Here is a 25,645-nt window from a genome sequence, read left to right as displayed (position 1 = left end):
AGCTTTGAATTTTGGCGCAAACGATTGACTTGATCGGAGAAAGAAAGCCCACGGAAAATGGGTCCCTCTATTGCCGCCCTCGCCGGCAGTTGATTCTATTCGATATGACCGGTTACACTTTTCTACTAAGTACACCATTTCTTCTTCCATTTGTCACTCAATATTCAAAACCGTAAAGTGTTTTACTTTTTTTATTTTAGTGGTCTTTTTAATTGTAACTTTGTATAATTATCTAACCAATTCAGTTAAATTGATAAAAATATAATATTATAATAATTTAAAATATATAAAAACATAAACATATCTAGTTAATTGAATTTTAAAATCTTAATCATAACCGTACTAATTTTTTTTTTATCAATTGAGCCAATTGAACAAGCCAAATTAACTAAAAAGAATTAACTGAATTGAATCGAAATAAACTAGTTACCGACTATTTGTTCGCATCTAAAAGTTTTTAAAATTTTGTATTTTCACATTTCATTTTCGTTACAAAAATGTTTATAAAATTCTCAAATTTTATCTGTACTATATATAAAAGCACGGATTAAGGGGACTAGCAAATTTACTGAATAATTTTTTTCAGTTTATTACTAAATAAAAGTTTTATAGTTATTAACTAATTACTTATTTAATTAATTACTATTGTAATTTAAATCATAATTAGAATAGGTAGATAAATTATCTCCAATTTAATTTTTAGTATGTAAAAAATAACTAAATTGTCCTCAAATTAGTAGGAATATCTATCTTTTAGTTTGATTGAAACTACAAAATTAAAATATTGTATTTGGTTAATATTTTATCTTAATTTAAATTTCTATCTTATTATTTTTAAAGATGTATTAATAAAATTGAGTTAATTATTTAATTATGTTTATTATAAAATACAAAGAAGAATAAATTCAGTATGAACAAAAATTTAATAACCGAATATATTATATTTATTTTTATAAAAATTCTTAACTAATTTAATATTAATTATAAATAAAAAATTGATATAATTATAATAAATTTACTAACATGTACATTGACGAGTTACGTTACGAGCCACGTGCATAGCACGTAATACGAAACTAGTATATTTATAATATATTATCACAGGAAATATCGTACCTAATTTATTTTACAAAAAATAGCATTTTCTAATTTCTCATTTCTGTTTGAATGTTTCTAGTTTCACAAATATCAGCTAATTTTTTCAAATTTAGACGAAGTTGAAGTATAAATTGATTTTCCTAAAAAAAGTATAATTTGATGAGAGAATTAGCTAATTACCTATATTAGAAAAATATTAGCATTTGGTAATCCTAAAATTCTAACTTGATTTACATACCCCAAACGTGTCAGCCACTTATGTTTTTACTCTGCGCTTTCTTTTTTATACTCCACTTATACGTAACATGTTTTATCCATAGTTTCTTCTTCTTCTTCTTCTCTTGTTCAGCTCATTTAAAGTGAAAAAAGCAATAACAAATCAACAATTAAATTCAAAATCTTCAACTCATAACAATTCAACAAATTGATTTTTCTAATTCTATCGTTACTTTTTAAAAATTTATTGTGACTTTCAAATTTAATTTCGATCCGCTCGAATTTTTAATTCGTAATCAAATAGTTTCAAATTTCATTTCGAATTCAAATCTAACGATCGTAACTTTCTCCAAAAACAAAGAAAACTGTAAATTATTAATTTATTTGTTCTCATTAAAAATCTATTAAAAACGGTTTCAAACGGTTTCAAATACAGTTTCAAACCGTTTACATAAGTTTCAAACAGTTTAATACAGTTTCTAAAAAACGCTTTCAAACAGTTTCAAAAAACAGTTTCAAAACCGTTTACAAAGGTTTCGACCAGTATAAAACAGTTTCAAACCGTTTACAAAGGTCTCAAACAGTATAAAAAGTTTCTAAAAAACACTTTCAAACAGTTTAAAAAATAACAGTTTACAGTATAAAACAGTTTCAAACCGTTTACAAAGATTTCGAACAGTATCAAACAGTTTCGAGAAAACAGTTTCAAACGATTTCTAAAATTAATTTAAAACATTTGAAAATTATGTCAAAATATCATTAATGAAGAACATTACGATATTTTTCAAAAAAAGTTATCAAAAATTCCAAAAAACGATGCTACAATAACTTAAAACAACATAGAAAAAAATAGAAGAAGAAGAAGAACTTTCTCATCTATCACCATCATATTATTTTTTAAACTCTTTGTTTATTCAATTTTTTTTGTTTTAGAGTTCATTTGTATAATGTAAAATATAAAAAGCAGATTTCAAAAAAACAAAGAAAAAAAATTGCAGAGGAAAGAAGAAGAAGAAGAAAAAGAGAGAGAAAAAGAAGAGAGAGAAAAAAGGAAAAAAGAGAAAAAGGAGAGAAAAGAAAAAAAACAAAAAAAAGGAGAAAGAGGAAAGAGAAAAAAGAGGAGAGAAAAAAAAGGAAAAATGAGATATGCATGTTTTTAAAAGAGGAGACTAAAAATACAAATAAGTTATTTTGCTAATTAAGATACAACTAAAAATAATAGAAAAATAGAGTAAAAAAATAAATTTTTAAAATTGAGCTATTTAAAACAAATAAGTTAAAAAAAGGAGTGTTTTGTGTAAATTCCTCTCATTTGATTTGGTCACATAACAAATGCTTAATTAAGAACTAAATCTTTTAATAAAAAAATGAAATTGTTTATATTATTTTCAAGACTACAGACGAACACTAAAATCCATCAACTTATCATAAATTACAAGATTAACCAAACAACAAGGAAACAAATTTAGCTAAAGCAACAACAGCATTTTGAGCAGCCAAAGAAGCAAAAACACCAGCTTCATTTGAAACGGCAGAACCACCGCCTGCTAAATCAGACAAAGCCCTAATTACAATAAAAGGCATCCGCTGCTGGTGGCAGATCAGAGCCACCGCCGCACTCTCCATGTCAATCGGAGTTGCGTTGAATTTATCATTCAGAAATTCACGGTAAGCTCTGTTGTCCACGAAAACATTCGCACTCACTCCCTGTTTAACTCTTGTCACTATAGGTGTTCTCGGCAAGCATGTTGAGTTTACGCATCCTTCTAGCTTCAGATTCTACGTAAAAATTGTTTACGAAAGAAAAGTTGTTTAAAGATTAGGTAATTGATTCTGACGAGCACTGAACTTTTTAGTTTTTAATTTTGACGATCACTGAACTTTCTAGTTTTTGATTCTGATGATCACTGAACTTTCTAGTTTTTTATTTTCAGTCATTTTTTCTTTCTTTTCGATCATTGAACTTTCATTTTTTTTCCATTTTAGTATTTCCGGCCAAAAATGCTTAGGTGGTAGCCGGAAATTGAAATGTGGTAACCAGATTTTGCAAGTTTTATTTTAAAAATTTATCACATATACATAATTTCATTGTAAAAATGAGTTTTTAGATTAAATTATGCCTATATACCAAGTTTTCATGTAAAAAAAAAAATTCAGGCTGCCATCTAAGCATTTTTGGCCGGAAAATAGCAAAATGGAAAAAAAATTGAAAATTCAATACTCAAAAAGAAATTAAAAACAGTTTAGTAACTGAATGAAAAAATTCGAAAATTCAATGAGTTTCGGAATAAATTATCCTTTAGAGACCACATAAAAATTTAATTATAACAATCAGACTATTTGACCAAGTCCGCTGATAAGTTAACCGCTGCGACATGTCATTCGTGCAACAAACCAATTATGAGTAAGTCATGTGGAAAATTGAAAATAAAAAAATAAAAAATAATTAAAAAAAAATTATAACAAATACTTATTGGCTTGATGTAAATGACGTGGCGCAAGGGTTGCATGAGATAAACACTCAATAATATGAGATTATTTTTTAAAAAATTAAAGATTAAAACACTATACAATTAGTTTGACCTAATCTCATGGTGTTCTAAATAATTAATTAATGGTAAAACAAACCTGTAGTTCCCCTGCAATTTTGAAGTAGCGTGGGTCAACAGGAACCCAGAAGGCGCGCTGTCTGACTTCAGGAACTCCATTTACAGGAAAGATCTCCTCAGGTTGGAACCAAACTTTGTTTAAAAGATTATCATCTGATTGATTTCCAGTCTTGTTATTGTAATCAGAAAAATCAAGAAACCCCAGTTTCCTGGTGTAATCTCCATTTGATTCTAATGAAAGCTCATCGTCAGGCCCGTCTCCGTACCTCTACTCATGTTTACAAGTCAAAAATATATCAGTAACATTAACAAATTGAACAGGGTTCTAACTTTTGTAGTAAGATATTAAATTTTCTTGATTATTGATAACGTAACACATCTAATAGGGGCGAAGCAACCTCGCCAGGAACGAACATCGCTAAGTCAAGCATTTCGCCGACCTGATAATTATGCCCGACCTTCTCAGAATCATAGATCATGCGACTTGGGGGGTCACCGGATCGATGGGCATTCGAACATCATCCGAGACATTCAGGGCTGATAAGGTCGGATCCACGATTCTATCCGAGCTTCGGGTTGTATTCGCCTCAGACCCGATCCGAGCTCCGGGTTCATAAACCCGAAGGACCGGACCATACGACCCGAGCTTCGAGACATTCTCAAATACCAGAACCATGATAACTTGGTCCCCAAGTTATCCGGGTTTCAAGGTTTGACCGGGCTCCGAGGTCCTGCTCGTGAGCACACGCTCGTGTGCCAGATCCTGGGACCACAAAAGATCTTCTGACAGGTACGCGAGGAATGTTCCCTCTGACACACCTAACAACCCGTGCCTCCCGCAGGGATATTCTGCCACGTCAGCATAACTGATTTTTGGGACCACTGGGCTCACAGCCTGCCAGCAAGGCAGGTTTGTCCTTAAACCCTAACTATAAATAGAGGGTTTAAGGACAAACTCTAGGTAATTTCTCTTTTCTACTCTAAGAATACTCTTTTTCTCTTCTTCTTCTTTCTCTACCTCAAAACCTTACTTGAGCGTCGGAGTGAACGTCCGGTGACCCCCACCGGAGTTCCTTCTGACCTTTGTTTGCTTGTGGTGTGCAGGTCGCTAAAGCTCGGATTCTGTTTGGTGATTTATCAATTATACATTTTAAAAGTTACTAAACTTTCATTTTATTACAATTTGATAACTAAAATTTAATTGGTTCATTTTGATGGCTAAATTTTAAAATTTCATTTCAACAAAAGAAATTAGTCATCAAAATAAAATTAAAATTTAGTCGAACAACTTAAAATTTTAGTGACTCTCGGAATCAATAAGCCTGATTATACAAGAGTTTAAATTGTACCTGCCAATTCCAAAGGCCAGTGTGAGCCCAGAATTGAGGAATAGTAACATCTCCAATTTGGAGAGAAGGATTTGCATTTCCTGCAATTCCATAATGAACAACACCATTTATCTTGAATAGACTCAACAGTAATTGTGTGGTCACACCTGCATTTAGCTGTGGAATAATAAAATTAATTAGGAGAAGAAAAAAAGTAAAAATTGCAAGTTTTAAAAATGGTAAATAAACATACCATACTTAGTCCAGTCATGACAATTATAACATTGACATTTTCCAGCTTGCCTGTCCTAAATCTTCTCCCTGTGTAACCAAAATCAAAGAGATTATAAAACTTGATTGAGCTAGAGTTACTTTTTTTAGGAAAAATGAATTAATATATTCACACTTATGATACAATTAATAAAAAAAAATGAACGATCTAGTTTGTAAAAATAAAACATAGCTCAGTAAGTTATTTTTATAACCAAGTAATTCATATTTGCAGGAAAAATTATAACTTTTTTTTTAATTCTAACATAAAAATTCATTAAAAAAATCAATAATATAAAAAATAATGATAAAATTGAATAGGTAATATCATAAATTTTTAATTTTTTTATGATTTTATCCAATTATAGGCTAATAGTAAATCATAAAAATAAGATAAATAACTGAAATGTTTTTTATATATAAATTAGACTCTTCAACTTTTTTATCCATAATATTTATATTTTTCATTATCGATATCGTTTTGGATATAATTAATTCATTTTTTATTTTTATATGAAGTCAATTCTTTGCATGCATAGTTCTCTGTAATTTTTTTTTATGAATTAATTCTCTATAATTTTTTTTTGATGAATTCTCTAAAAATATATATAGAGATAATTCTAAAGATAGGTGACAAGAAAAAAAATTGTAAATGAAAGTAAAAATTAGTAAATTTACCTGAAAAATCTAAGTAGGGAAGATGATCATCAGCCACAAATTTTGGAGACTGGAGAAGAGGATTCATTTCAAAGGCATTTGGCACTACAATTCCTAAGCATTGCCCTTTTTCATTCACAAGATCAATCTTTTTCATAGCATCTTCAGAAATTTCTGCATAACCTAAATAGCTACCAATTCCAATTCCCACAAACAAAACAAGAAATCCCACCTTCAAATTTTCCATATTTACCATTTTCTTTCTACAATATCAAAACATGATCAAGAGCCCCTTTTTTATCTACAATTTAGCATGCATGTGTTCAATATAAATAAGCAAGAGAGTAGTGGTTTTTTAGTCAATCAAGAATTATAGAATACCTAACAAAGAAAAGTTGAGTTTGGAGAAGATTCAAGAGGTTGATTGTAGCCAAGTGTGTTAGATAGTTTGAATTGTTTAATAAGGCAAGTTAGGATATGGAATATTATTATGAGGGTTTTTTCCAATTTTGATTAAGGTCATGAATATGTAAAAATTTAATTAATAATGTGTTATAATATCATTAACTATGAACACGCGAATGATGTGGTGAATATAGTGTATAAGTTCTTCTCCTAGAATGAATCTTGTACGCTTAATTATTGGTAAATTTTACACAAATTTTCTTTTGGCATACAAAGTAGCAGCGCCAAAAAATATATTCAAAACGAGCGAAATTTTGCTCATATGAAGAACACATATCATTCTTTTATCAATTAACGCTAAAGCAGACAAATTAAAAAAATGCCGCTTATTTTTGTTAATAATTGCTTTAATTTTTTTATAAAATATTATCAGCTTATAAAGTATTAATTCATCTAATTTATTAAAAATTGTTCAATCTCTTCAATTGCACACACAAAAATCAGTTAGAGCGGATAAAAATAAAAAATAAAATTATAGATTAAAATATAAAAAGTCGAAAAATAATTTTAATCCTTCTTCTATTAAGGATAATGTTAAAAGGGGTTAGAAAATCGTGTTTGTATCGTGTTTGAACATGACTCTTAATCATGTCAACACGTGACCCCATTAAAGTTAAAAGAATTATGTGCGTGTTAATTCGCGTAACATGTTTAATTTGGTGGATTGGTTGGATTGTAATAACACAATTTATTTAACTCATTTATTATAAATGGGTTTAATATGAGTTATATTAACACGATATGTTTAGTTATTTATTTAAATGTTTGAATTATCAGTATGATATGTTTAATCTATTTATTTATTTAAATAAATCAAATATGGATAACGCCAGTACTAACATATTTAACATATTTTTGTTGCCAGTGTTGAGGGTCGGATTGACAAACATGTCTTAAGTTGTATTATAAACGGTTTAAATGTGTTTGTATGTTAGATTCAAGGGTTAATTTCGTAAAAACATCACGATCTTTACACAGAATTTTATTTTAATCACGACTTTTAAAAGTTGTCGTATAAAACCACGACCTTTCATTTTTTTTTCAAATCTTTCACCAAATTATTTTTTGGTGTATTTTTGCTTACTTGGCTACCAGAATCTGGCGGATTTGACAAAAATGAAAGGTAAAAATATACCTGAAAATATGGACGTGATAGATTTGAAAAAAAAATGAAAGGTCATGGTTTTATATGGCAACTTTTGAAAGTCGTGATTAAAATAAAAATTCGTGTAAAGATCGTGTTTTTTATGGAATTACCCTAGATTCAAACATGGCATGTTTTAAATCATGTTATAAATAGGTTAATCTGTTTATAACACCAACACAATAAATTTTAATTCTTTATATATATATATATATATATATATAATCAGGGAGGGACGAGCGATTGTGAAAAAATTTGAATCCACAATATAAATTTTTATTGTCAAATGTTTATACCATTTAAGTTATAATTTATTTATAATAAATTTCAATTCTAATTTGTTATTTCTCCATATTAAAAATAATATTCACCTATTATGGTCTATGTTGACACCTCTATAAATAAAGCCACTAGTGAATTGATCGTATTATGATCAACTTTTTTTATTTTATTTTAATTAACGACCAAAGAGAAACTATCTCATTTTAATTAATCTACCTATAGTTTTGTCATGACTAAAAATACATTTTAATTACCAAGTCTTTTTGGCTTTGGCCAATTTTTTAATCTTTTTCTCAAGGCCTTTGGCACATTTTCTTGTCAGTTTCTTTTGTTTTCTTTGTTTTTCTTTTTTACGAATTTCTTTTTTTTCTTTAATCGCATTTTTTTAATTCTTTTTCTAGAATTTGTTGTACTCAACATCAGAACTCTTATCTCTCTTATTGGCTTTGCTCAGCATCAAACTCATTCTCATGAAATGAATTTACCCATTGTAACTCATAAATTTTAAATTTTAGATGAGATTGTATTTTAGTGTAAAACTGATCATCCAAAAAAAATTAAAATTTTGACTCACTAAAAAAATAAATCTTTAAAATATATAACCACATAACCTAAGTTGTACACCCCTCCCTACTCCTAATTCCGCCCCTACAAATGCTTAAGAATTTGAATTAACTATATTTCTTAATCTATTATACTAGTTTAAAAACTAGTGTAAATTAATTGAATATATATAAGTTACCATGTTCAATCGATTAGAAAAGTTATATTTTTTTTATTTATTACGATTGAGAAATGAGGTTTTTTGACATAATAATCTCAAATCTAATTTTAATGATACTTGGTCAAAGTGTATAAATGAACAAAACCATTGAATCCAATATATATGGAATAGTCCATATGTTGTTTTATATTTTTTTCTCTTTGATAATTAAATAAAAGAAAGTTAGGTACGTATACGGCGAAGAACGATATCCAGAAGATGATGAATCCTTCACTTGTCAGCCATGAGCATGTTTATCCTTTCTTATTTTCATGCAAGTTTACCATTCAAAAACGGAAGGATAGTCTAATATAAACCTATAGGTTAATAATAATAATTTTATTTTACAGTAAATTACTATTAAAACCTTATACATATACTATAATTTACACTTTCATTTTTTTATTTTTATCAATAGTTTAGTCTTTTCATCTACTTTTTGAATAGTTAACTGAGTCAAAAGAGTGAATTAAAAAAAATTCATTTTAATTTATTTTTTAATTTTATTTTTGACATTAAAATATATTATAAATTTATGAAATTCATTGGTTTAATAAATTTAATTTATTTAATTCTTATTTCTCTTATTTTTACTTTTTTAGTTTTGATATTTTTAATTTCTTTAGTTTTTCACTTTATTTATTTTTTGAAACTAAAAAAATTTAAAATTAACAATTTTTTAAAAATAAAATATTAAAAATTACGTTACATAAAATATGTTAGCTCCCTAAATCTCATTATAAATAAATTTAATAGAAAGATATTTAAAATACAAGTCTATGGATTAAATTAAAATTTAATTACTTTTAATTTAATTTTTTGATTAAGTTGACTAGATTAAAAATAGAGAAAAGACTAAATTGCTGATGAAATAAAATCGAAGAACTGTATCATTTGATTTTTAAACGTAAAGAATAAAAGTGTGAATTATATCATATGTAGAGACTCATAATAATTTACTATATATCCTATACTTTTAGTGAATTATTAACTTAGCACGTTATTCCCGAATCGGGACCGACTAAAAGTATTTTCTAAAAGAAAATATCAAATAATTAAGTAGTAATCAATGCAGTTTAATTGTATAAAATTGTTATGGATTAGAAATATTCTTTTCTTATAATTTCTTCGAGGCTCTAGGTTTGGTGACACTATGAATTGATTAAGCAGTAATGTTTCATTCAAAGTACGCATACCATAGCCCTAACTAGACAGTAGACACTTGTAAACACCTTCTAGCTCATCTCTAACACAAACTTCTTAAATAAGCCCAATCTAAGGCCTCGCTTAGTTTAAAATAATATTTAATAAAAAAACAAAACTAGTTTCTAAAATGTTAACTAATTAAAAATTAGTATAAATTTTTATTTAGATTATTCTTTAACTTATCACAAATTTATATGTTATTTTAAAGTCATCAAATATTAAACATAACAATACTTTTATTAACTAATTAAAATACTTAAATTAAAAGATTTTATTATTATTTTGTTAATATTTAACGAAAGAAATCTATATAATTTTTATAGAAATCATTTCCCTACATAAAGAAAATTTGAAATTTCAACTTTCTCAAAAATAAATAAAAATAAACTAAATACGAGTGTATATACAAAATTCTATACGGGTAGACAAATAACGGATTAACCAAAACCAAAACCGTATTTGGTAGTTACAAACTAGATAGTTACACACATAAAAATATATGCAAACAATATTTTATGGAGATTATTTTCCAAATATCTATTTTTAGCAAAGTATTTACACCATTTTGATCCATTTTTCCCTTGTTTCTTACGCTACCTATTTCTCTAGTTTATTTACCAAAAATAATCACTATATAAAGAAGTCTTACCTCATTTTAAGTTAAATTTTTACATAGCCACTTTTTTTCTTCTCTCTCTTCTATCTTCTCTTTTAAAGTTCTCTCTTCGTTTCTTCTTTTTTTTTTATTTGATTTTCAGTTTGTCTCCTCCGATTATTTTTTCGTTCGTCTTTCCGGTCGCGCTTTCGTTTGTCTACTTCCGATGGATTTCTCGTCGTTTCCGGTCGTTTTTTCATTCGTCTTTTCCGTTCGCGCTGGTCTGTTCGTCTCTTCCGTTCGCGCAATAGATTTCTCGACTCGTTTTTAGATTTGTGTAATTTTTTACGTTTTTTGTAATAATTTAAACATTTTGTAAATAAATTATTGTAGATTTATAATTTTTTATTTATAAAATTATTCTATTATTCATATAATTATTTATTTTATCTTCTCTTATTCATAGATTTGTTTATTGCTACTGATTTTGTAAAGAACAAATTGATTTATGGTGCATTTGTAGTAATTTTATAATATATTTACGTTTTAGTATTTTTGGTGTATTTATAGTGTATTTCTGTCGTTTTTTACTATATATATGGTGTATTTACAGTGTTTATGGTGTATTTGCAGTGTTTCATGGTATAGACCAAAAAAAACACTACAAAAATACACTATAAATACACTATATATACACTAATCTTACACTATAAAAACACCATAAAAACACTATTGTTACACTATAAAAAAATAAAAAAAATTATAGAAAAAAGATCTATAAAAAAAATAAATTATTAAAAACCGGTTCGGTCGACCGAACTGAAAAAACCAAAAACTAAAATTGAAAACCAAAAAAGGTATTTGTAAAATTAAAACAAAAAAAAAAGATATTTTTCGTAAATAAAAAAAGTCAGAAAAGAAAAGTCAAAATTTAGAAGGTAAAGTTGTAAATAAGTTACCAAAACATGTATTTTAAGAGATTATTACTATTTCATGTAAAAATATATTTGTATTTGGTAGTTACATAATATAGTTTTAAATATTTGAACTGATTTACTAAAAAATAGTTTAAATTTATCTCTCTCTCTCTCTCTCTCTCTCTATATACATATATATATATTATTAAATTTCTTTAGTTTTTTTATTTGTTCAAAAAATTAAATAGATGGAAATAAAAGTGTCTTTTATTAGAGTATATTTAAAATTTATTCAGTAACTTTTATCTTTTTTGAATTTAAAATGATGGGCTTGTAGCTGTTACGAATTTAAAAGCCCAAAAAGCAAGAGGGGGACAAATACAGCGAAAACTTAGTGTCGGGGCCGAAGTAGGCCCAAATTACTATTATCTCATACTACGCCCATTTAAACCTCTCATTCATTTTCAAAACAAAACAAAAACTTTCATTGTAGTTTTCTGTAATTATTTTCTTGGAATAATATTCTATTAATCCCTGCATATTTTAGTGATAAAAATAAATTATTAAACTTATAAGTTTCAGTTTAAATTTTATTTTCTACCAAAAAAGTAATGGTCAACTAAATTTCTTATAAATGAAGTTTATTATAATTTAGATCGAATCCGCTATGTAAAAGTACATAAATCCAATCAATTAAATATCAAAAAATAAAAGTACTAAAATAATGTGATGTTTTTAAAAATTTGATTAGTCGAGTTCATATAAGTTTCTATAAAAATATTCTCTATAACAGTTGTCAATAAATAAAAGGCATAATGTCTTAAAAATGCCAAATCTTTCATAAAAAATTCACAAAAATCTTAAAATTTCAATTTTGTCGATTTTGGCCAAAAATAAATTATTTGGTTTCAATTGTGGCTAACTCTCAATTTGATTTCAATTTGCCTATGTGACGCCTATGTGGCATATGCCAAATATTGAAAGGTCAATGCTTTTGTGGAACCAAATAATCCATTTTTGGCCAAGATCGACAAAATTGAAAGGTCAGGACTTTTGTGAAACCAAGTAATTAATTTTTGGCCAAAATCGACAAAATTGAAAGGCCAGGACTTTTGTGAAAGGATTAGCCTTTTTACAACATTTGGTCTAAATAAAACCTTTTAATCAATGAGTTGTAGCTCAAATGCTATAAGCGTGGGATAGCAAATTGTTAAGGTCATAGGTTCTATTCCACCCACAAACGCTCTTCCTCCCGAAATTATAAAAAAAAAAGAACCTTTTCTATAATTATTTTCGATATACTACTCTTAGAAAAATTCTTTTAGAAAAAAAAATTAAACTTCCAATCAAAGCAAAAGTGCTGGCATTATTTGAGGGCGTCATAGCTACTGCAGATTTCATTATTGCCTATATAAAAACACTTATGTAATACATCAATAACGTCATTGCTGCATGTTTTTTTTAAGGACAGAACTAATTAAAGATGCAGAAGTAAAGAGCTTTGGTTCTTATTAATTTTTCGAAAGTTTTGTATATTTACCTTTTTAAGTTTTCGAAATTTTGTATGTTCATGTAAAAAAATTAGGTGAACCAAATCCGTGATTATTTATCAAACGGCCATTCCATAATTGGTTTAGTGTGCGGATGAGAGAATTTATCATGTCTTTGGGATGAGTAATTCTTAATAAGTTTTGCATAAAATGTTCGATTCCTATTCTAGGCAATGGCGTGCATATAGAGAGGAAAGTTTTGGTCCTAAGTCACGAGATTGAATTTTCAGTGACGCACAAAAACATCCTAGATTTGCCCTAGCTAATGGTCTGCAATCCTTATATAAGTATTAAAAAGTCAAATTCTTTTAACTTTTGAAATTTTATCTAAACTTGCATTTTTTCTTAAAAAACTTGACTACCAATTTGGCTATATTACAACAAAAAATAATACAATTTGATTATTATTATTATAAAAATTAAAAAAAATTAATTTGAATTTCAACAAGTCGTAAAAGTTTCACTTTTTTTCACCATTAGACTATTCTTTTTTTTTTGGTTGGGTTATAATTACATATTTATTTTTCGAGTAAAGACATTTAACTAAATGATTCCAATGTATTTTGTTTACGTAGACCATGAAAATATAATAGTTTTCATAATATTAGCTATAAATTATTATTAAATTATACCGACTTTAAAATAACATGATAAAATTGGAAAGGCACACAATGATAATAACCCTTTAAAATTTTAGCATAAAAAAGCAGGTATCAACAGAATATATATCCGATAAAATTCCCAAGATAATTCAATGATAAATGCTGCTTAAAATGCAAATAAATAGCATCAAAATGATTAATAAAATCATACTAGAAACTGCAAATATACATGAAAAGCAACAAATATAAAACTAGCAGCGGCTAAATTAAAACATAAAACGACGACATACATACACTGGAGCACATAAATATATTGGTAGCTAGATTGTATAGCATCATGAGCAATCAGCCTTATATTTTGAGCAGAGTGACTGCTCGTGATGTTATATCATTTTAATGGAAGCTCTTCTGATTTTGCGCGACCAGTTTTATTAAATCCGTCGCCTATTGAAAGCCTCCGCCGTAAGCCGGAGCCCAGTAGTCTGCTCCGTTGTCACTTCCGACTTGCAGAGTGCACGAAACAGGAACTAAACATAATCCTCTACTCCTCAAATCCTTCTTATTTGCTTCTTCATTCTATCAAATATTCATTAAAATTAATTATTCATTAGTGATTTAAACATACTCTTTTGCTGCCAATTAAACTTAACACATGTGGAAGTAAATAGTATAGGCAAAATGAATCCATATTCATACATCAATGGTAAACAGATAAATATATTCTGGATAAAAAAATTGACAGTTTAGTCCAATAATTTTACGTTTTTATTTAATTATATACGAGAATTAAGTACATAAAAATATAAAAACATCTAATTGATAAATAAGATACAATTGAATATTATAAATTATCTTTATAATAAAGTAGTCCATATTTGGCAGTTTTTTTTTTATGAAATTTAATGTAATAACAAAATATTTTGACAACATACAGCATTTGCATAAAACTATATATATTTTTGAATAAATATTTTATATTTTCTTAATAATTAGTCATAAAAATAATTTATTAATTAGATCCTCCATCTTTTTTATTTTTTGTTTGGATATAATTAACACAAACAATAAAAATATAAAATCAAACTGCCACTTTATTAATGATATATTCCATAAATTTACTTTTCTCCATTATATTAATTAGTTTTCCCAATAATATATAGTAGCATAAATGCCTAAAGATGAAGCTTTATAGAAAGGAGAAGAAGATGATAAACAAAAGAAATGGTTGTAATTAGACAATAAATAAATACCTTCTGATCAGAACCTCCTTTCCTCTTTATGCAGTTATCATTCAACAACTAGTCAAACAAATAAACAAATTTAAAGTTAGCATTTCTTTCTTTAAACAATTTAAAATTCAAACTAAGGCAGCTTTTAATTATCCAAAAAAGAAATAAACAACAAAAGCTGAAAATTGTTCTTTTTATAGCACTCCCTTTTTTAGGTTAAAAAAAATTAATTGCATCTGAGGATTGAACTTTCAAATTCATCAAGTTTTCTCATCAAAACCCTTTTAAGATGGCAATGGATCCAATAAAGCATACCTGACCAGGATCCTCAGGAAATAAACTATGCCTTTCTCCTTGAACCTATCAAGAAATTACAATCATCATCAATTAATACCCACATAATTGATCGCTATGATTTTCATGCACATGTACTGGCCAATCCATAATTTTTTTCTAAGCTTCTTGAAAGTATAAATTTATAGTATACATTTAAGGTAAAATGACTATATGAGTATTGTATATTAATCATAACTGTGACCAATTTGATAGAAATAATTACAAAATATAATTTTGATAATTTTATCTGTTAATTTTACGAGTTTTTATAATTATATCCAAATAGTAAAAAAAAAAGAGAAAAGATCTAATTGCTAAAAATAAATTATATGTTGGTCTCTTAATTTATTTATATGATAAATCATTCCCTAAATGAAGGAAAAGAATCATAAAAAGTTGAAATTGTATGAAATATTTCTTCAAATATATACAAACTAATTTAGCACAAAAATATTAAGATAAAATTGTATACTATTATTATTAAATAGACTCTTTATCGTTTATAATTTGCTTCTTAAATTTGTCAAAACTCGCAAAATTAACAGATCAAATTGTCAATATTGTTTCTCAAGGATATTTCGGTCAAATTGAACACAATAAAAAATTTAAAACAGTAAAAATTATATTACGATTTTTTTTTTATAATTGAACTAAATTATATATTAATACCATTGTATAAATCCGTCACCTCTCCATGCACAATATATAATAAGAGAAGTAAAGAGAGTTATTTACAGATGGTTGATGGTGCCTCATATTTGAGGAATCAGTGGCCAAGTACGGTAAACTGAGAGCCTGCATATAGATTCAAGTAAAGGGAATAATCAAGAAGATGATAAAAAAGCTGTTTATATAACTGAAAAGAATATTAATGGAAGACTGTGAACTGTTATAATAATTTGCAGAAATAAAGGAAATGAAGATAGAAACATCACCTCAATTTGGCTGTGAAGGAATCTAATGTATCCTATAGCTTCTAACAATACAGAGGCTGTGTCAGTCTGCAAAAGGCAAAAAATACCACACCACATACATCCAAAGTCATTTTTTCTTGTCTTCTTTATATGCCTTTGAGGGTAAAAAAACCCTAGTTCCATATATTATATCAATATAAATTAAACAAATTCTAGAAAAAAAAAAGATAATTTTTTTCCTTTTGGTGAAAAAAAAATTCTCTTTTATTATATGGGTGTCCTCATAAAGAGTATGATCAGTTGTTTAATATTCCAATTATCACATCCCCAAGATCTAGTTATTTGAGACTTTTAGATTAAAAATTTGTGCATTTACTAAATTATAAGGTTTTTTTATCAAATAATAGTTAAAATTTTAATTTTAGTAATTAAACAAAAAAAATATTTTAGGATAAAAAAGCCAGTTGACATAGAAAGCGGAATAAATTGACGCGATATAACTAATTAAATGATTTTCAGTAATATATTGCCTAAGTGAACAATAGAAAGATATGCACTTTACCAATTTCTTCACATTCTTTAAAAGTTATTATTCATTTTGTAATAAAGTATACAGTTTGATCATTTTAAAATTAATAAAATATGTGAAATGTTGCCCGCATAAGCAGAAAATGTACCAAAAATTATTTAGTTACCTCTCGAAAAATAATATGCTTGGTTGTTGAAATTAAAAAATTCAAATTCGCTTAGCGTTCTACAAAACTATCCATTAAAAACTTTAATGGAGACTTTTCTTTACTGATTAGGTTAATAGTAATAAAGAATCTGTAATTACCTTCCCAAATGGAGAAACTAATTGGTGAAGAGCAGTAATTCTGTCACCTAATTTCTCCTTCCTCACCTGGTGAAAACAAGAATTAAAAAAAACTTGATAATTAATAAATATCTTTTTTTTTTCAGAAATATTAATTATTTGCAAAAATGAGGTGGAAAAGAATCAGAATTGTTCAAGAAATGGACAATCAAGAACGACAACAGTCACCACCCTAAGAATGTTTGTGAGTGTTTGTGCATTTTATGATTGTGGGAATTTATATATTTGTATTTTCTGATAAAATCAGGATTCTTTTTATTACCTTAAAGGTCGATTGGGTTGATGCTGCCTGAACCCTTGCTTTCTTAACTGCCCCACCTGAATCGTTGCTGTTACACTATACAATAAGAAAATAAAAAAAATTATTCAAAAACAAAATATTTAATCATTAATTATAGCCAAAAACATACTTATTTCGAAACTTTAGGCATTAATTTTGGCCATAATGAAATTTGTTTCATGTAAATGATATTAAAAGAAACAAAAAAGAACATAAAATGTCAAGAAAGTGAATTATAAAAGTTGGATTATAATTAATAAATAATAAATAATACTATTCCTTTACCAATGTTCTATATAGCTCAAATGTTATAAACGCTTAATTGACAGCAAAACTGCTATGTCGTAAATCTTACCTCCGAGGATCGATCCGGTGGTGGATGTCTGCAGTCTCCTTTGTTATTACAAAAATCCAACATGTTACTACTGAAACTTGTAGTAACACAGGAGTTAGGTGAAGAAACAGGAAGAGGAAGAGGAATCATTTGAGACCAATTAGGTTTTTCTGTCTGAAAATCTTCATTATTTTCATGCCCTACATAAACATAGTTAGTTTCTGAATTTTCTTGCTTAATATCAGCTACATGATGACGATGATGATGGTTTAACATCTGCTCTTCCCAATCCTCAAATTTCTTAGCTTGAAAATGACTCATCATCATGTTTCCCTTATCTTCATCCACCAATCCGCCCCTAAAAAACATCACACGTTCATTAATATAACCCTGCCCTAAAATTAAATCTCAAGAAACATATCAAAGAATTCAAAGATCTTTAAAGAAAGAGTATCAAACATGAAAAAAAAATCAAGAAAACCAAGAAAAAGTAATAAATTAGAATTATTACAATAGAAGCTGGCTCCAAGATTCTGGAAGTTGATCTTGATTATTATTATTAGTATTATTATTATCATGCCAAGAAGATGGTGTGAACTGAGGAAAAAGATTAGGAGGAGGAAGAAGAAACGGAGACGGTGGTTGTTGTTGATGATGATGATGAGTTGGTGGCCTCATGTTATTGATATTCCACCAATTAGGGTTTCCGGTCATTATTTGCTGCACCGGCGATGAGGTCTGCAGAACACCTCTATTCATTATTATTTCTTCTAATCCAAGAAAATTGTTTTTCTTTCAGTTTCTTTAACTTTCTTTCGTGATTGATGAATATAATCCCATTATAGAGACAGAAAATTGTTCTTGAACTTTGGTTTTTCTTGATATTTTTTTTGTAGAAAGCTGAGAGAAAAATTCAAGATTGTGTGTTATTGAGAGAATTTAAATCATAGAGAGGGTTTTGTAATAGTTGTTGCTTTCTGTCTCTCTCCCTTTTCTTTTTTCTTTCTTGCTTTTTCTATGTAGCTTTTGCTTTAGCTTAAAGTGGGACAGAAAAGGTGGTAGCAATTCTTACTACTTAATTGTTAAATTTTCTTTTTGTTTTTCAAAAAAATTAAATCATTTTAATAACCTTTGGGTGGACAGTTTTGCTATGTTATGTATCAAAATGTCCACCTATTGCTTTTTTTCATCAAGTTCATAATCATTGAACCCGAATTCCGCTAAAACTATAAGTCAAATGATATAAGCGCAGATCTAATATGATAAATAGTTAATCACTCGCTCTCTTTAAACTTTTGATTTTCTTTTTCTCTGAAAGTTTTTATCATCTTCATCCTTTGAAGAATAGGAGAAAGTGATTATCCGATTTTGGTCAAAAATTACCTCCTTTCCGTCCATAAATATTAAATAATATATAATTTTAATTTTATTTAATAAAATCTCTATGCTATGTATCTCTCTGATATGGAGTTTATGATTTTCTTGAAAGAATATTTTTATTATTTTATGTTTATTTTGTGGTTTGCTTTCTTCGATCTCTCAAAAATTTCTAATATTTGTTCTGACATTGGTATCAATTTTTTGTAGATATAAGATTTTGAAGAGTTATCTATATAACTTCTAAGCATTCCATGGATAAATATGACTGGAAATACTAAACTTAAACGGATCTAGCGGTTTCAAGATTTAATCGGAAGTGTTTCAAAATTAAAACTCACACACAAGGGGACTTTATTCATCTTTGTGGTCCAAAATAGCAACCTTAGCGAGATCCACAGTTTGAGTCTTCTCATTTTTTATTAATTTTTTAGTTGTTTTCTTTATTGTTTTACTTGTTTCCTTTGTTGATTTTTTTTAAATCTTTGATAGATTAGAGTTGGAAAGATCATATAGTTAAATCTTGTCATATGACTTTCTAAATTGTACTTTAATCTTGATCTAATGGATTCTATCTGCTCGTGGGATTGATTCTTCTCACGAACGCTACCCCTTTTTCTAATTATTAAAAAAAAACCATTTATGCAATTTCAGTTTAGATGTATATGACATTTAACACTTTTAAACCATGAGTTGGATGAATTAAAAATAAGGTAAAATAATTTTATACCCACAATTTCAACCGCATTAACATATATATATTTTTTGAAAAAATATTTGACAATCTAATATGTTAAATTTATAAATAGAAATAAATATATCTAAAACATATCTTATGTGAATTGCTTATTTGAAATTACTTGATTGTTCCAGTTATAAAAAAAACACTTGCAACTTTTATTGAATTGAGAATTAGATATTGATTAATCCAACTTTTTAAATTGATGGACCAAATAATTTAATCTTTTAAAAGAATATATCTGTCGAAAAAATTAAAATTATAAAAATATATTTAAAAAGCAAATTATTAAGGTCGTAGGTTCAATATATATATATCATAAAGCTTAAAAGTAATTTAATGCTATACTTTTGAATTTACAATTCAGCTACTGCCTACTAATTAAATTACCATTTGAAATTTTCATAAAAAAAATTTACCATTTGAAATGTCTAACCCAATTTTTATAGTTAAATTTCGTATTTCATTTTAAATTAAAAAATATGTAGGTTTTTTATTGGTTAAATAGAAAACATTCATTTTTTCGTCAATAAATGTGGTTATAATCCCATATCCAATATGGATGTAGATGCATATACTTACTAATCACATACATGTAACAATAGACTAATTAATATTCTTTTCATAAATTTACATGATTTACTTAATTTAAGTATATTTATATTAATATAATAATTGGAATCAATTAATTACACTGATTTGTTGATTTTTGAAATTAAAAAGATGTTAAATATTCAACAAATTCGGATTATTTTAGTTTGATAATTTTTTAAACTCAAATAATTAAACATCATCAAATAATTCATACTTTATATGATAATTTCATATTGATAATTTTACTAAAAATATAAAAAAAAATTACAATATAAAGTTTGGTCTAATATCTTAAAAACACCCGACTTTTTAATCTCTTGTCAATCCTACCTTGACGTTGAAAATTTGTCGATTTTTATCCTATTTCCTATTTTCTCATTTGTATTATACTCTTAAGCATTAATTAATTGACGTTTTTTTATTTGAAAAAAGTTCAAAAAAATTCTTTAAAAAAGTCAATCTAATGCAAAAATGATCAATTCAAGAAACTTTTTTAACTTTTTTTAAATGAAAAAGTTCAATTTAATACTTAAGCGTACAATTGAAACCAAAAAATACGAAATTGAATAAAAATTGACCGGTTTTCAACATCATGATAGAATTGAAAAGGAGCTAACTAAAGGTAGGGTGTTTTTAAGACATTAGGCCATATAATTTTGATATTTTTAAAAAAGTTATTTAAAATTGTCCAAACATTATATATATATATATATATATATATATATATATATATATATATATATATATATATATATATATATATATATATATATATATATATATATATTGATTTTGTACTTTTAATTTAAAAAAATTTAAAGTCACAAACAAACTAATAATATGTCCTCAAACTAAAATCAAACTATTAAATATGTAAAGCATTGTTTTTGCTATGATTAAGTCGAATTGGTGTGATTTAATTATTTTACACACAAACATGTTTTTCTTTCATTAAACAAAACAAAACTTCCTCTCTAAATCTAATATGCATCACATTTATTCTTAAAACTATAATCAATTTAATATTTTGTTAATGATGGAGTTTGCCTTCTGATCCGGTGGATTAACCTGCAAAACAGGGTAGAAGCTAATCGGACAGTGTTTGTCTGATTAACTCTCTGATGCTAAGGTCAGCATTGAGTTTTGAGCAGCGTTTTGAGTATATGAATATAATTGTGTGTTTAACCATACCTCAAACTCTTTATATAGTAGTTGAATGTATACCTTGTAGACTTGGAATAAGAAAGTGATTCTTATTTAGTAGGGTTTGACTCTAATTAGGAGTGTGATTCCTTATTCAGACATGGGTCTTATTTAGAAATGTCTTTTTAAATAGTCTCGTCGTCCTAAATTGGAGTTTTATCTTACTAAGTTGAAACTTGTATCCAAATAGGAAGGATTTTCGAGGAACTTAGAGAATCTTTGTAAATCTAGTCATCTGGCCGAATTCTAAGATCGACGCGCTTTGTCCGAGTCCTCAGGGGATTCAGTCTTATATTTGTAGATTGAGGTTATTATAGATTCGGTCGTTGGTTTTGTCTGTCTCAGCCTTTTAGGCGGGAGTCCGATATCGTCTGAGGATGAATCTCTTGCTTCATAGTACTTATAATAGGATATGATATCCATCAGTTACTATAAATTATTTATTTTTGTTGACATAAGGTAAATAGTTACAAATTTTGCATGGTTAGAATGAAATACGTACTATATATCAATTAGAAAGTGTTACGAGAAAACTCATCATTTTTACAATAATATAATTATTTGAAATTTTTCTGAATTTGATCATGAACCTACCTAGTTATTTTTTCTGAATTTGATAAGGTGGAAAAGAACATATTTTTTGTCAACGTCTACAAAACGTATAATTGAAGGTGCAAAAAGCCAGAAAAGTAGAACTATAGGAAAATACATGGAATATCGTAATGGGTACCTGGCTATAAATATTGGTAGCTTAGGCAACCAATTGATGATATATTTCCACCGGTTCATTTTGTTTATCATTTTAATTTCTTTTATATAGATTAAAAATATAATAAATATATCTTTATTTATATATATTTTTATTAAATTGTTTATATTAATTTTTTTATGATTGATTAGCTTTTTAATCTCATTAAATTATTTATTAATAAAAAATATTTAAAAATAACAACTAATGTTTTCTAAATATTTTAAAATGATAAATATTATGAACCAAAGATATTTTTCTAAAATAATAAATATTATATACCGGAAAAAGTAATAAGTAAGTGTATAGTATGATTTTATGATAAGAATTGTATTAAGATAAAATCGTCTGAAAAGCCTCTATATTATACCATTTCTGTTCATAAGACCCATGTATTATTTTTTTTGTTTTTTCATCCCATTTATTTATCTAATTTTTGATATTATATTCTTGCCTACAAGCAAGAGGTACAATAACAGATAAGAACAAGATCGAATTAAGTTAGAGGAAGGAAAAATGTCCTGAAAGCAGGTTTCTAAGAGCTAAGTTGATTGTTATACCCTTTAGTTTTGTAGGATGAATAAAAAAATTATAAGTGGAGAGGCTGAAACTAAAAAAATGATATAAAAATTAAAAATTAAATAAATAGAGTGATTGAAAGAATAAAAAAACAATATAAAAACTTTTGGGTTAATGTCATAAAAATTCACCAATTTTACACGTTTTCTCAATTTAATCATGTTTTTTAAAACTTCTCATAAACATACACTAACTTTCATTTTTTTCCAAATTCATACAAGGTGCTGACGTGTCACTCATTCATTGGTTAAAAATGACTTACACCTTAACAAATTGCACCAATGAATGAGTGTCATGTCAGCACCGTATATGAATTTGAAAAAAAATGAAAGTTGGTGTATGTTTATGAGAAGTTTTAAAGAACGTGATTAAATTGAGAAAACATATAAATTTGGTGAATTTTTATGATATTATCCCAAAACTTTTTAAATAAAAACGATAATAGGTTTAGCCTGTTAGCAATGAATTTGTCTCATACATGCATATAGTCTAGTCTAAAATTTACGTTTGGTGTGTGGGGTTATTCATGGGCCAACCTCAAACATTTTTCAATTTTTGAAATCATATTTTTGTTTGGAGTTTATGGTTGGTGCCTTCTTAATTTCCCCACGTGACGTTAAAATGGAATAATTGAATTACTTTTTCTAATAAGTAATTAAAAATAATATAGATGTATCCAATTTTTTAAAAATAGCATTAAGAAATAATCATCCATTGAAAAATAAAAAAATAGGGAAAATGTAACCTCCTTTTATTTTTTAATATATTTTTAATGTAAATGTCTAATGAGCATTTAAATGTTTAGTTAATTAATTAAATTTCAGTAATTGATTTTAAACTTTTTATTATACACATTTTAATATCACATTAAATAAGTATTCAATCTAAAAATATTAATTGTTAAATAAATATTTATTATAATTTTACTATCTCTACTAAATATTAACACTTAAAAGCTTTAAAAACAGTAGCATTACATCAGGGCAGAATAACAAAACTCATAAGGAATCTGCCAAAGAAATGGCGAGAGCTAAGTCGTCATTGTGATGGGAATATAATTTATAGAAATTAAATAATTGACGGTACATGTGCTGGTGTTATATACATAAAGATAAATTTTTAAATAGAATCAGTATACCATTTTATTTATTCAATAAACCTATCATATAATGACACGTCATTAAAATAATGACATTACCGTAATATCATTATTAAAAAGTGTAAAAAAAATAACAACCAAAATTACGATAATACCACTATTGTAATGACATGTTATAATTTAATAAGTTAATTTGTAGATGACATGGTAGACTGAATTTAACCAAAACAAATTCTAAAAATATGGTGATTTTACATTTTCTACCAATTTAGAATGGCTTGTAGGCATAAATTTAATTAATTCTATAAAAGGTCTAATGGTATTCAAAATTCAACTCTCAACTTGTTACAAATATATCCAAATTTTCAAAAGTTGTCATCCTATCTCAATTTGATAAATTTGCTAAAAAAATGTCCAACTTTCTAAAATTAATTTAATTATATCTATGTGGTAATAATATATTATTTCTGAAAAAATTAAAAAGAACAAAAGTTGCCAATTAAAATATCATGTAATTCTGATTAATCAATTTTAAATAACATTAAAATCACTTTTCAAAAGTTATATAAATTTCCCGCAAACTAGCTAACTTGTAATAAATTTACAAGTTTTAAAAGATTTATATATGTTTTTAAAAAATTACAAATGTTAGAATTTTTGCTACGATTAGACTTTTATAAAATAAGAAGAAAGTATTAGGTGAACTCCGTCCACCATGTCATTCATTGAGCCAATTATTTTAAAACACGTCATTAAACGATGTATTAATTAATGTCATTTCATTTATTTATTTTTTACACATTTAATGATGTGTTTTAAAATGACTGATTCGGGCAATAGATGACGTGCTGAACTGAATCTACGTAAAATGAATCTAAAGTAAAATGTATTTTTAGTTGTCAAACTAAAATTGAGGTGTAAATTTGAAAGTTTTGGTTAGATTTATAAAGTCGAAAATATATTTTTTTGAACCATTAGGCATAATTGTAAGATCATATATATTTAAGAATTTATTTTATTTCATAAAGAAATAAAAGAATAAATATAGAACTAGCACATAAAAAGGAAAATGTATACCATCTATGGTCCACTCTTAAACAATTAATTTAATTTATAAAACAATACTTATATAGTCCCAATAAATTATATTTAATTTTTACAATAATATGTACAAAAACTTAAAACAAATATAAGATTTAATCATTGTTTTATAGATTGAATCAATAAAAAACTGAAATGTATCTCAACATTACAGAGAAATTCTTAGGTAGACTCGGTCTACCACATCATCCGTGAACTAAGCTAATTATATCATAACACCTCATTAAAATGAGGGTATTCTTGTAATTTCATTTGTTATTTGCATACACTTTTGAATAATGATATTATGAAAATATACTCATTTTAATGAAGTGTTTTGATATGATTGGTTTAGTCCACGGATGACGTGGTGGACCGAAGAATTTCTCCAACATTTAGTTATTGATTTCAATATAAAATATTTCAAGATATTCTGAGATATATATTTATATTGCCAAAGATTAATGGAGTATATATGGAATAAATAGAAGGCGACAAAAGAAAAGCCATAGAGATATGCTAGTTAGCAATTTATATAGAAATGCCCATAAGAATTA

General features: G+C 26.6%; 2 protein-coding genes across 2 annotated transcripts; both read right to left on the bottom strand.

Moving 5' to 3' along the window:
- Nucleotides 1–2,650: 2,650 nt before the first annotated feature.
- Nucleotides 2,651–6,690, bottom strand: LOC126667214 (bark storage protein A). The gene is made up of 5 exons (XM_050360177.2): nt 6,200–6,690; nt 5,505–5,572; nt 5,273–5,428; nt 3,943–4,191; nt 2,651–3,093 (listed from the first exon to the last, which is right to left on the bottom strand). The coding sequence occupies exons 1-5, from the start codon at nt 6,432–6,434 to the stop codon at nt 2,755–2,757; spliced, it is 1,047 nt and encodes a 348-aa protein (XP_050216134.1). The 5' UTR covers nt 6,435–6,690; the 3' UTR covers nt 2,651–2,754.
- A 7,194-nt stretch (nt 6,691–13,884) lies between these two features.
- On the bottom strand, nt 13,885–18,674 carry LOC126670377 (transcription factor bHLH68). Its single transcript, XM_050364090.2, has 9 exons — nt 18,181–18,674; nt 17,691–18,027; nt 17,318–17,392; nt 17,017–17,082; nt 16,203–16,268; nt 16,003–16,062; nt 15,247–15,291; nt 14,953–15,000; nt 13,885–14,278 (listed from the first exon to the last, which is right to left on the bottom strand). The coding sequence occupies exons 1-9, from the start codon at nt 18,426–18,428 to the stop codon at nt 14,147–14,149; spliced, it is 1,077 nt and encodes a 358-aa protein (XP_050220047.1). The 5' UTR covers nt 18,429–18,674; the 3' UTR covers nt 13,885–14,146.
- Nucleotides 18,675–25,645: the final 6,971 nt, after the last annotated feature.

Source organism: Mercurialis annua, linkage group LG2 (assembly GCF_937616625.2).
Source record: "Mercurialis annua linkage group LG2, ddMerAnnu1.2, whole genome shotgun sequence".
NCBI lineage: Eukaryota > Viridiplantae > Streptophyta > Magnoliopsida > Malpighiales > Euphorbiaceae > Mercurialis > Mercurialis annua.
Note: the sequence above shows the minus strand (reverse complement) of the source record. Positions and strands in the feature narration are given on the sequence as shown.

What these genes read in the sequence shown, in the direction of transcription:
- LOC126667214 (XM_050360177.2), bottom strand. Translation starts at nt 6,434, where the DNA reads ATGGTAAATATGGAAAATTTGAAGGTGGGATTTCTTGTTTTGTTTGTG. An exon ending in TCATGACTGGACTAAGTATG is followed by an intron (nt 5,429 to 5,504) that starts GTATGTTTATTT and finishes ATTATTCCACAG; the next exon opens with CTAAATGCAGGTGTGACCAC. An exon ending in CTGGCCTTTGGAATTGGCAG is followed by an intron (nt 4,192 to 5,272) that starts GTACAATTTAAA and finishes AAACATGAGTAG; the next exon opens with AGGTACGGAGACGGGCCTGA.
- LOC126670377 (XM_050364090.2), bottom strand. Translation starts at nt 18,428, where the DNA reads ATGAATAGAGGTGTTCTGCAGACCTCATCGCCGGTGCAGCAAATAATG. An exon ending in TAGTTTCTCCATTTGGGAAG is followed by an intron (nt 16,269 to 17,016) that starts GTAATTACAGAT and finishes TGCCTTTTGCAG; the next exon opens with ACTGACACAGCCTCTGTATT. An exon ending in TCCTTCACAGCCAAATTGAG is followed by an intron (nt 16,063 to 16,202) that starts GTGATGTTTCTA and finishes ATCTATATGCAG; the next exon opens with GCTCTCAGTTTACCGTACTT.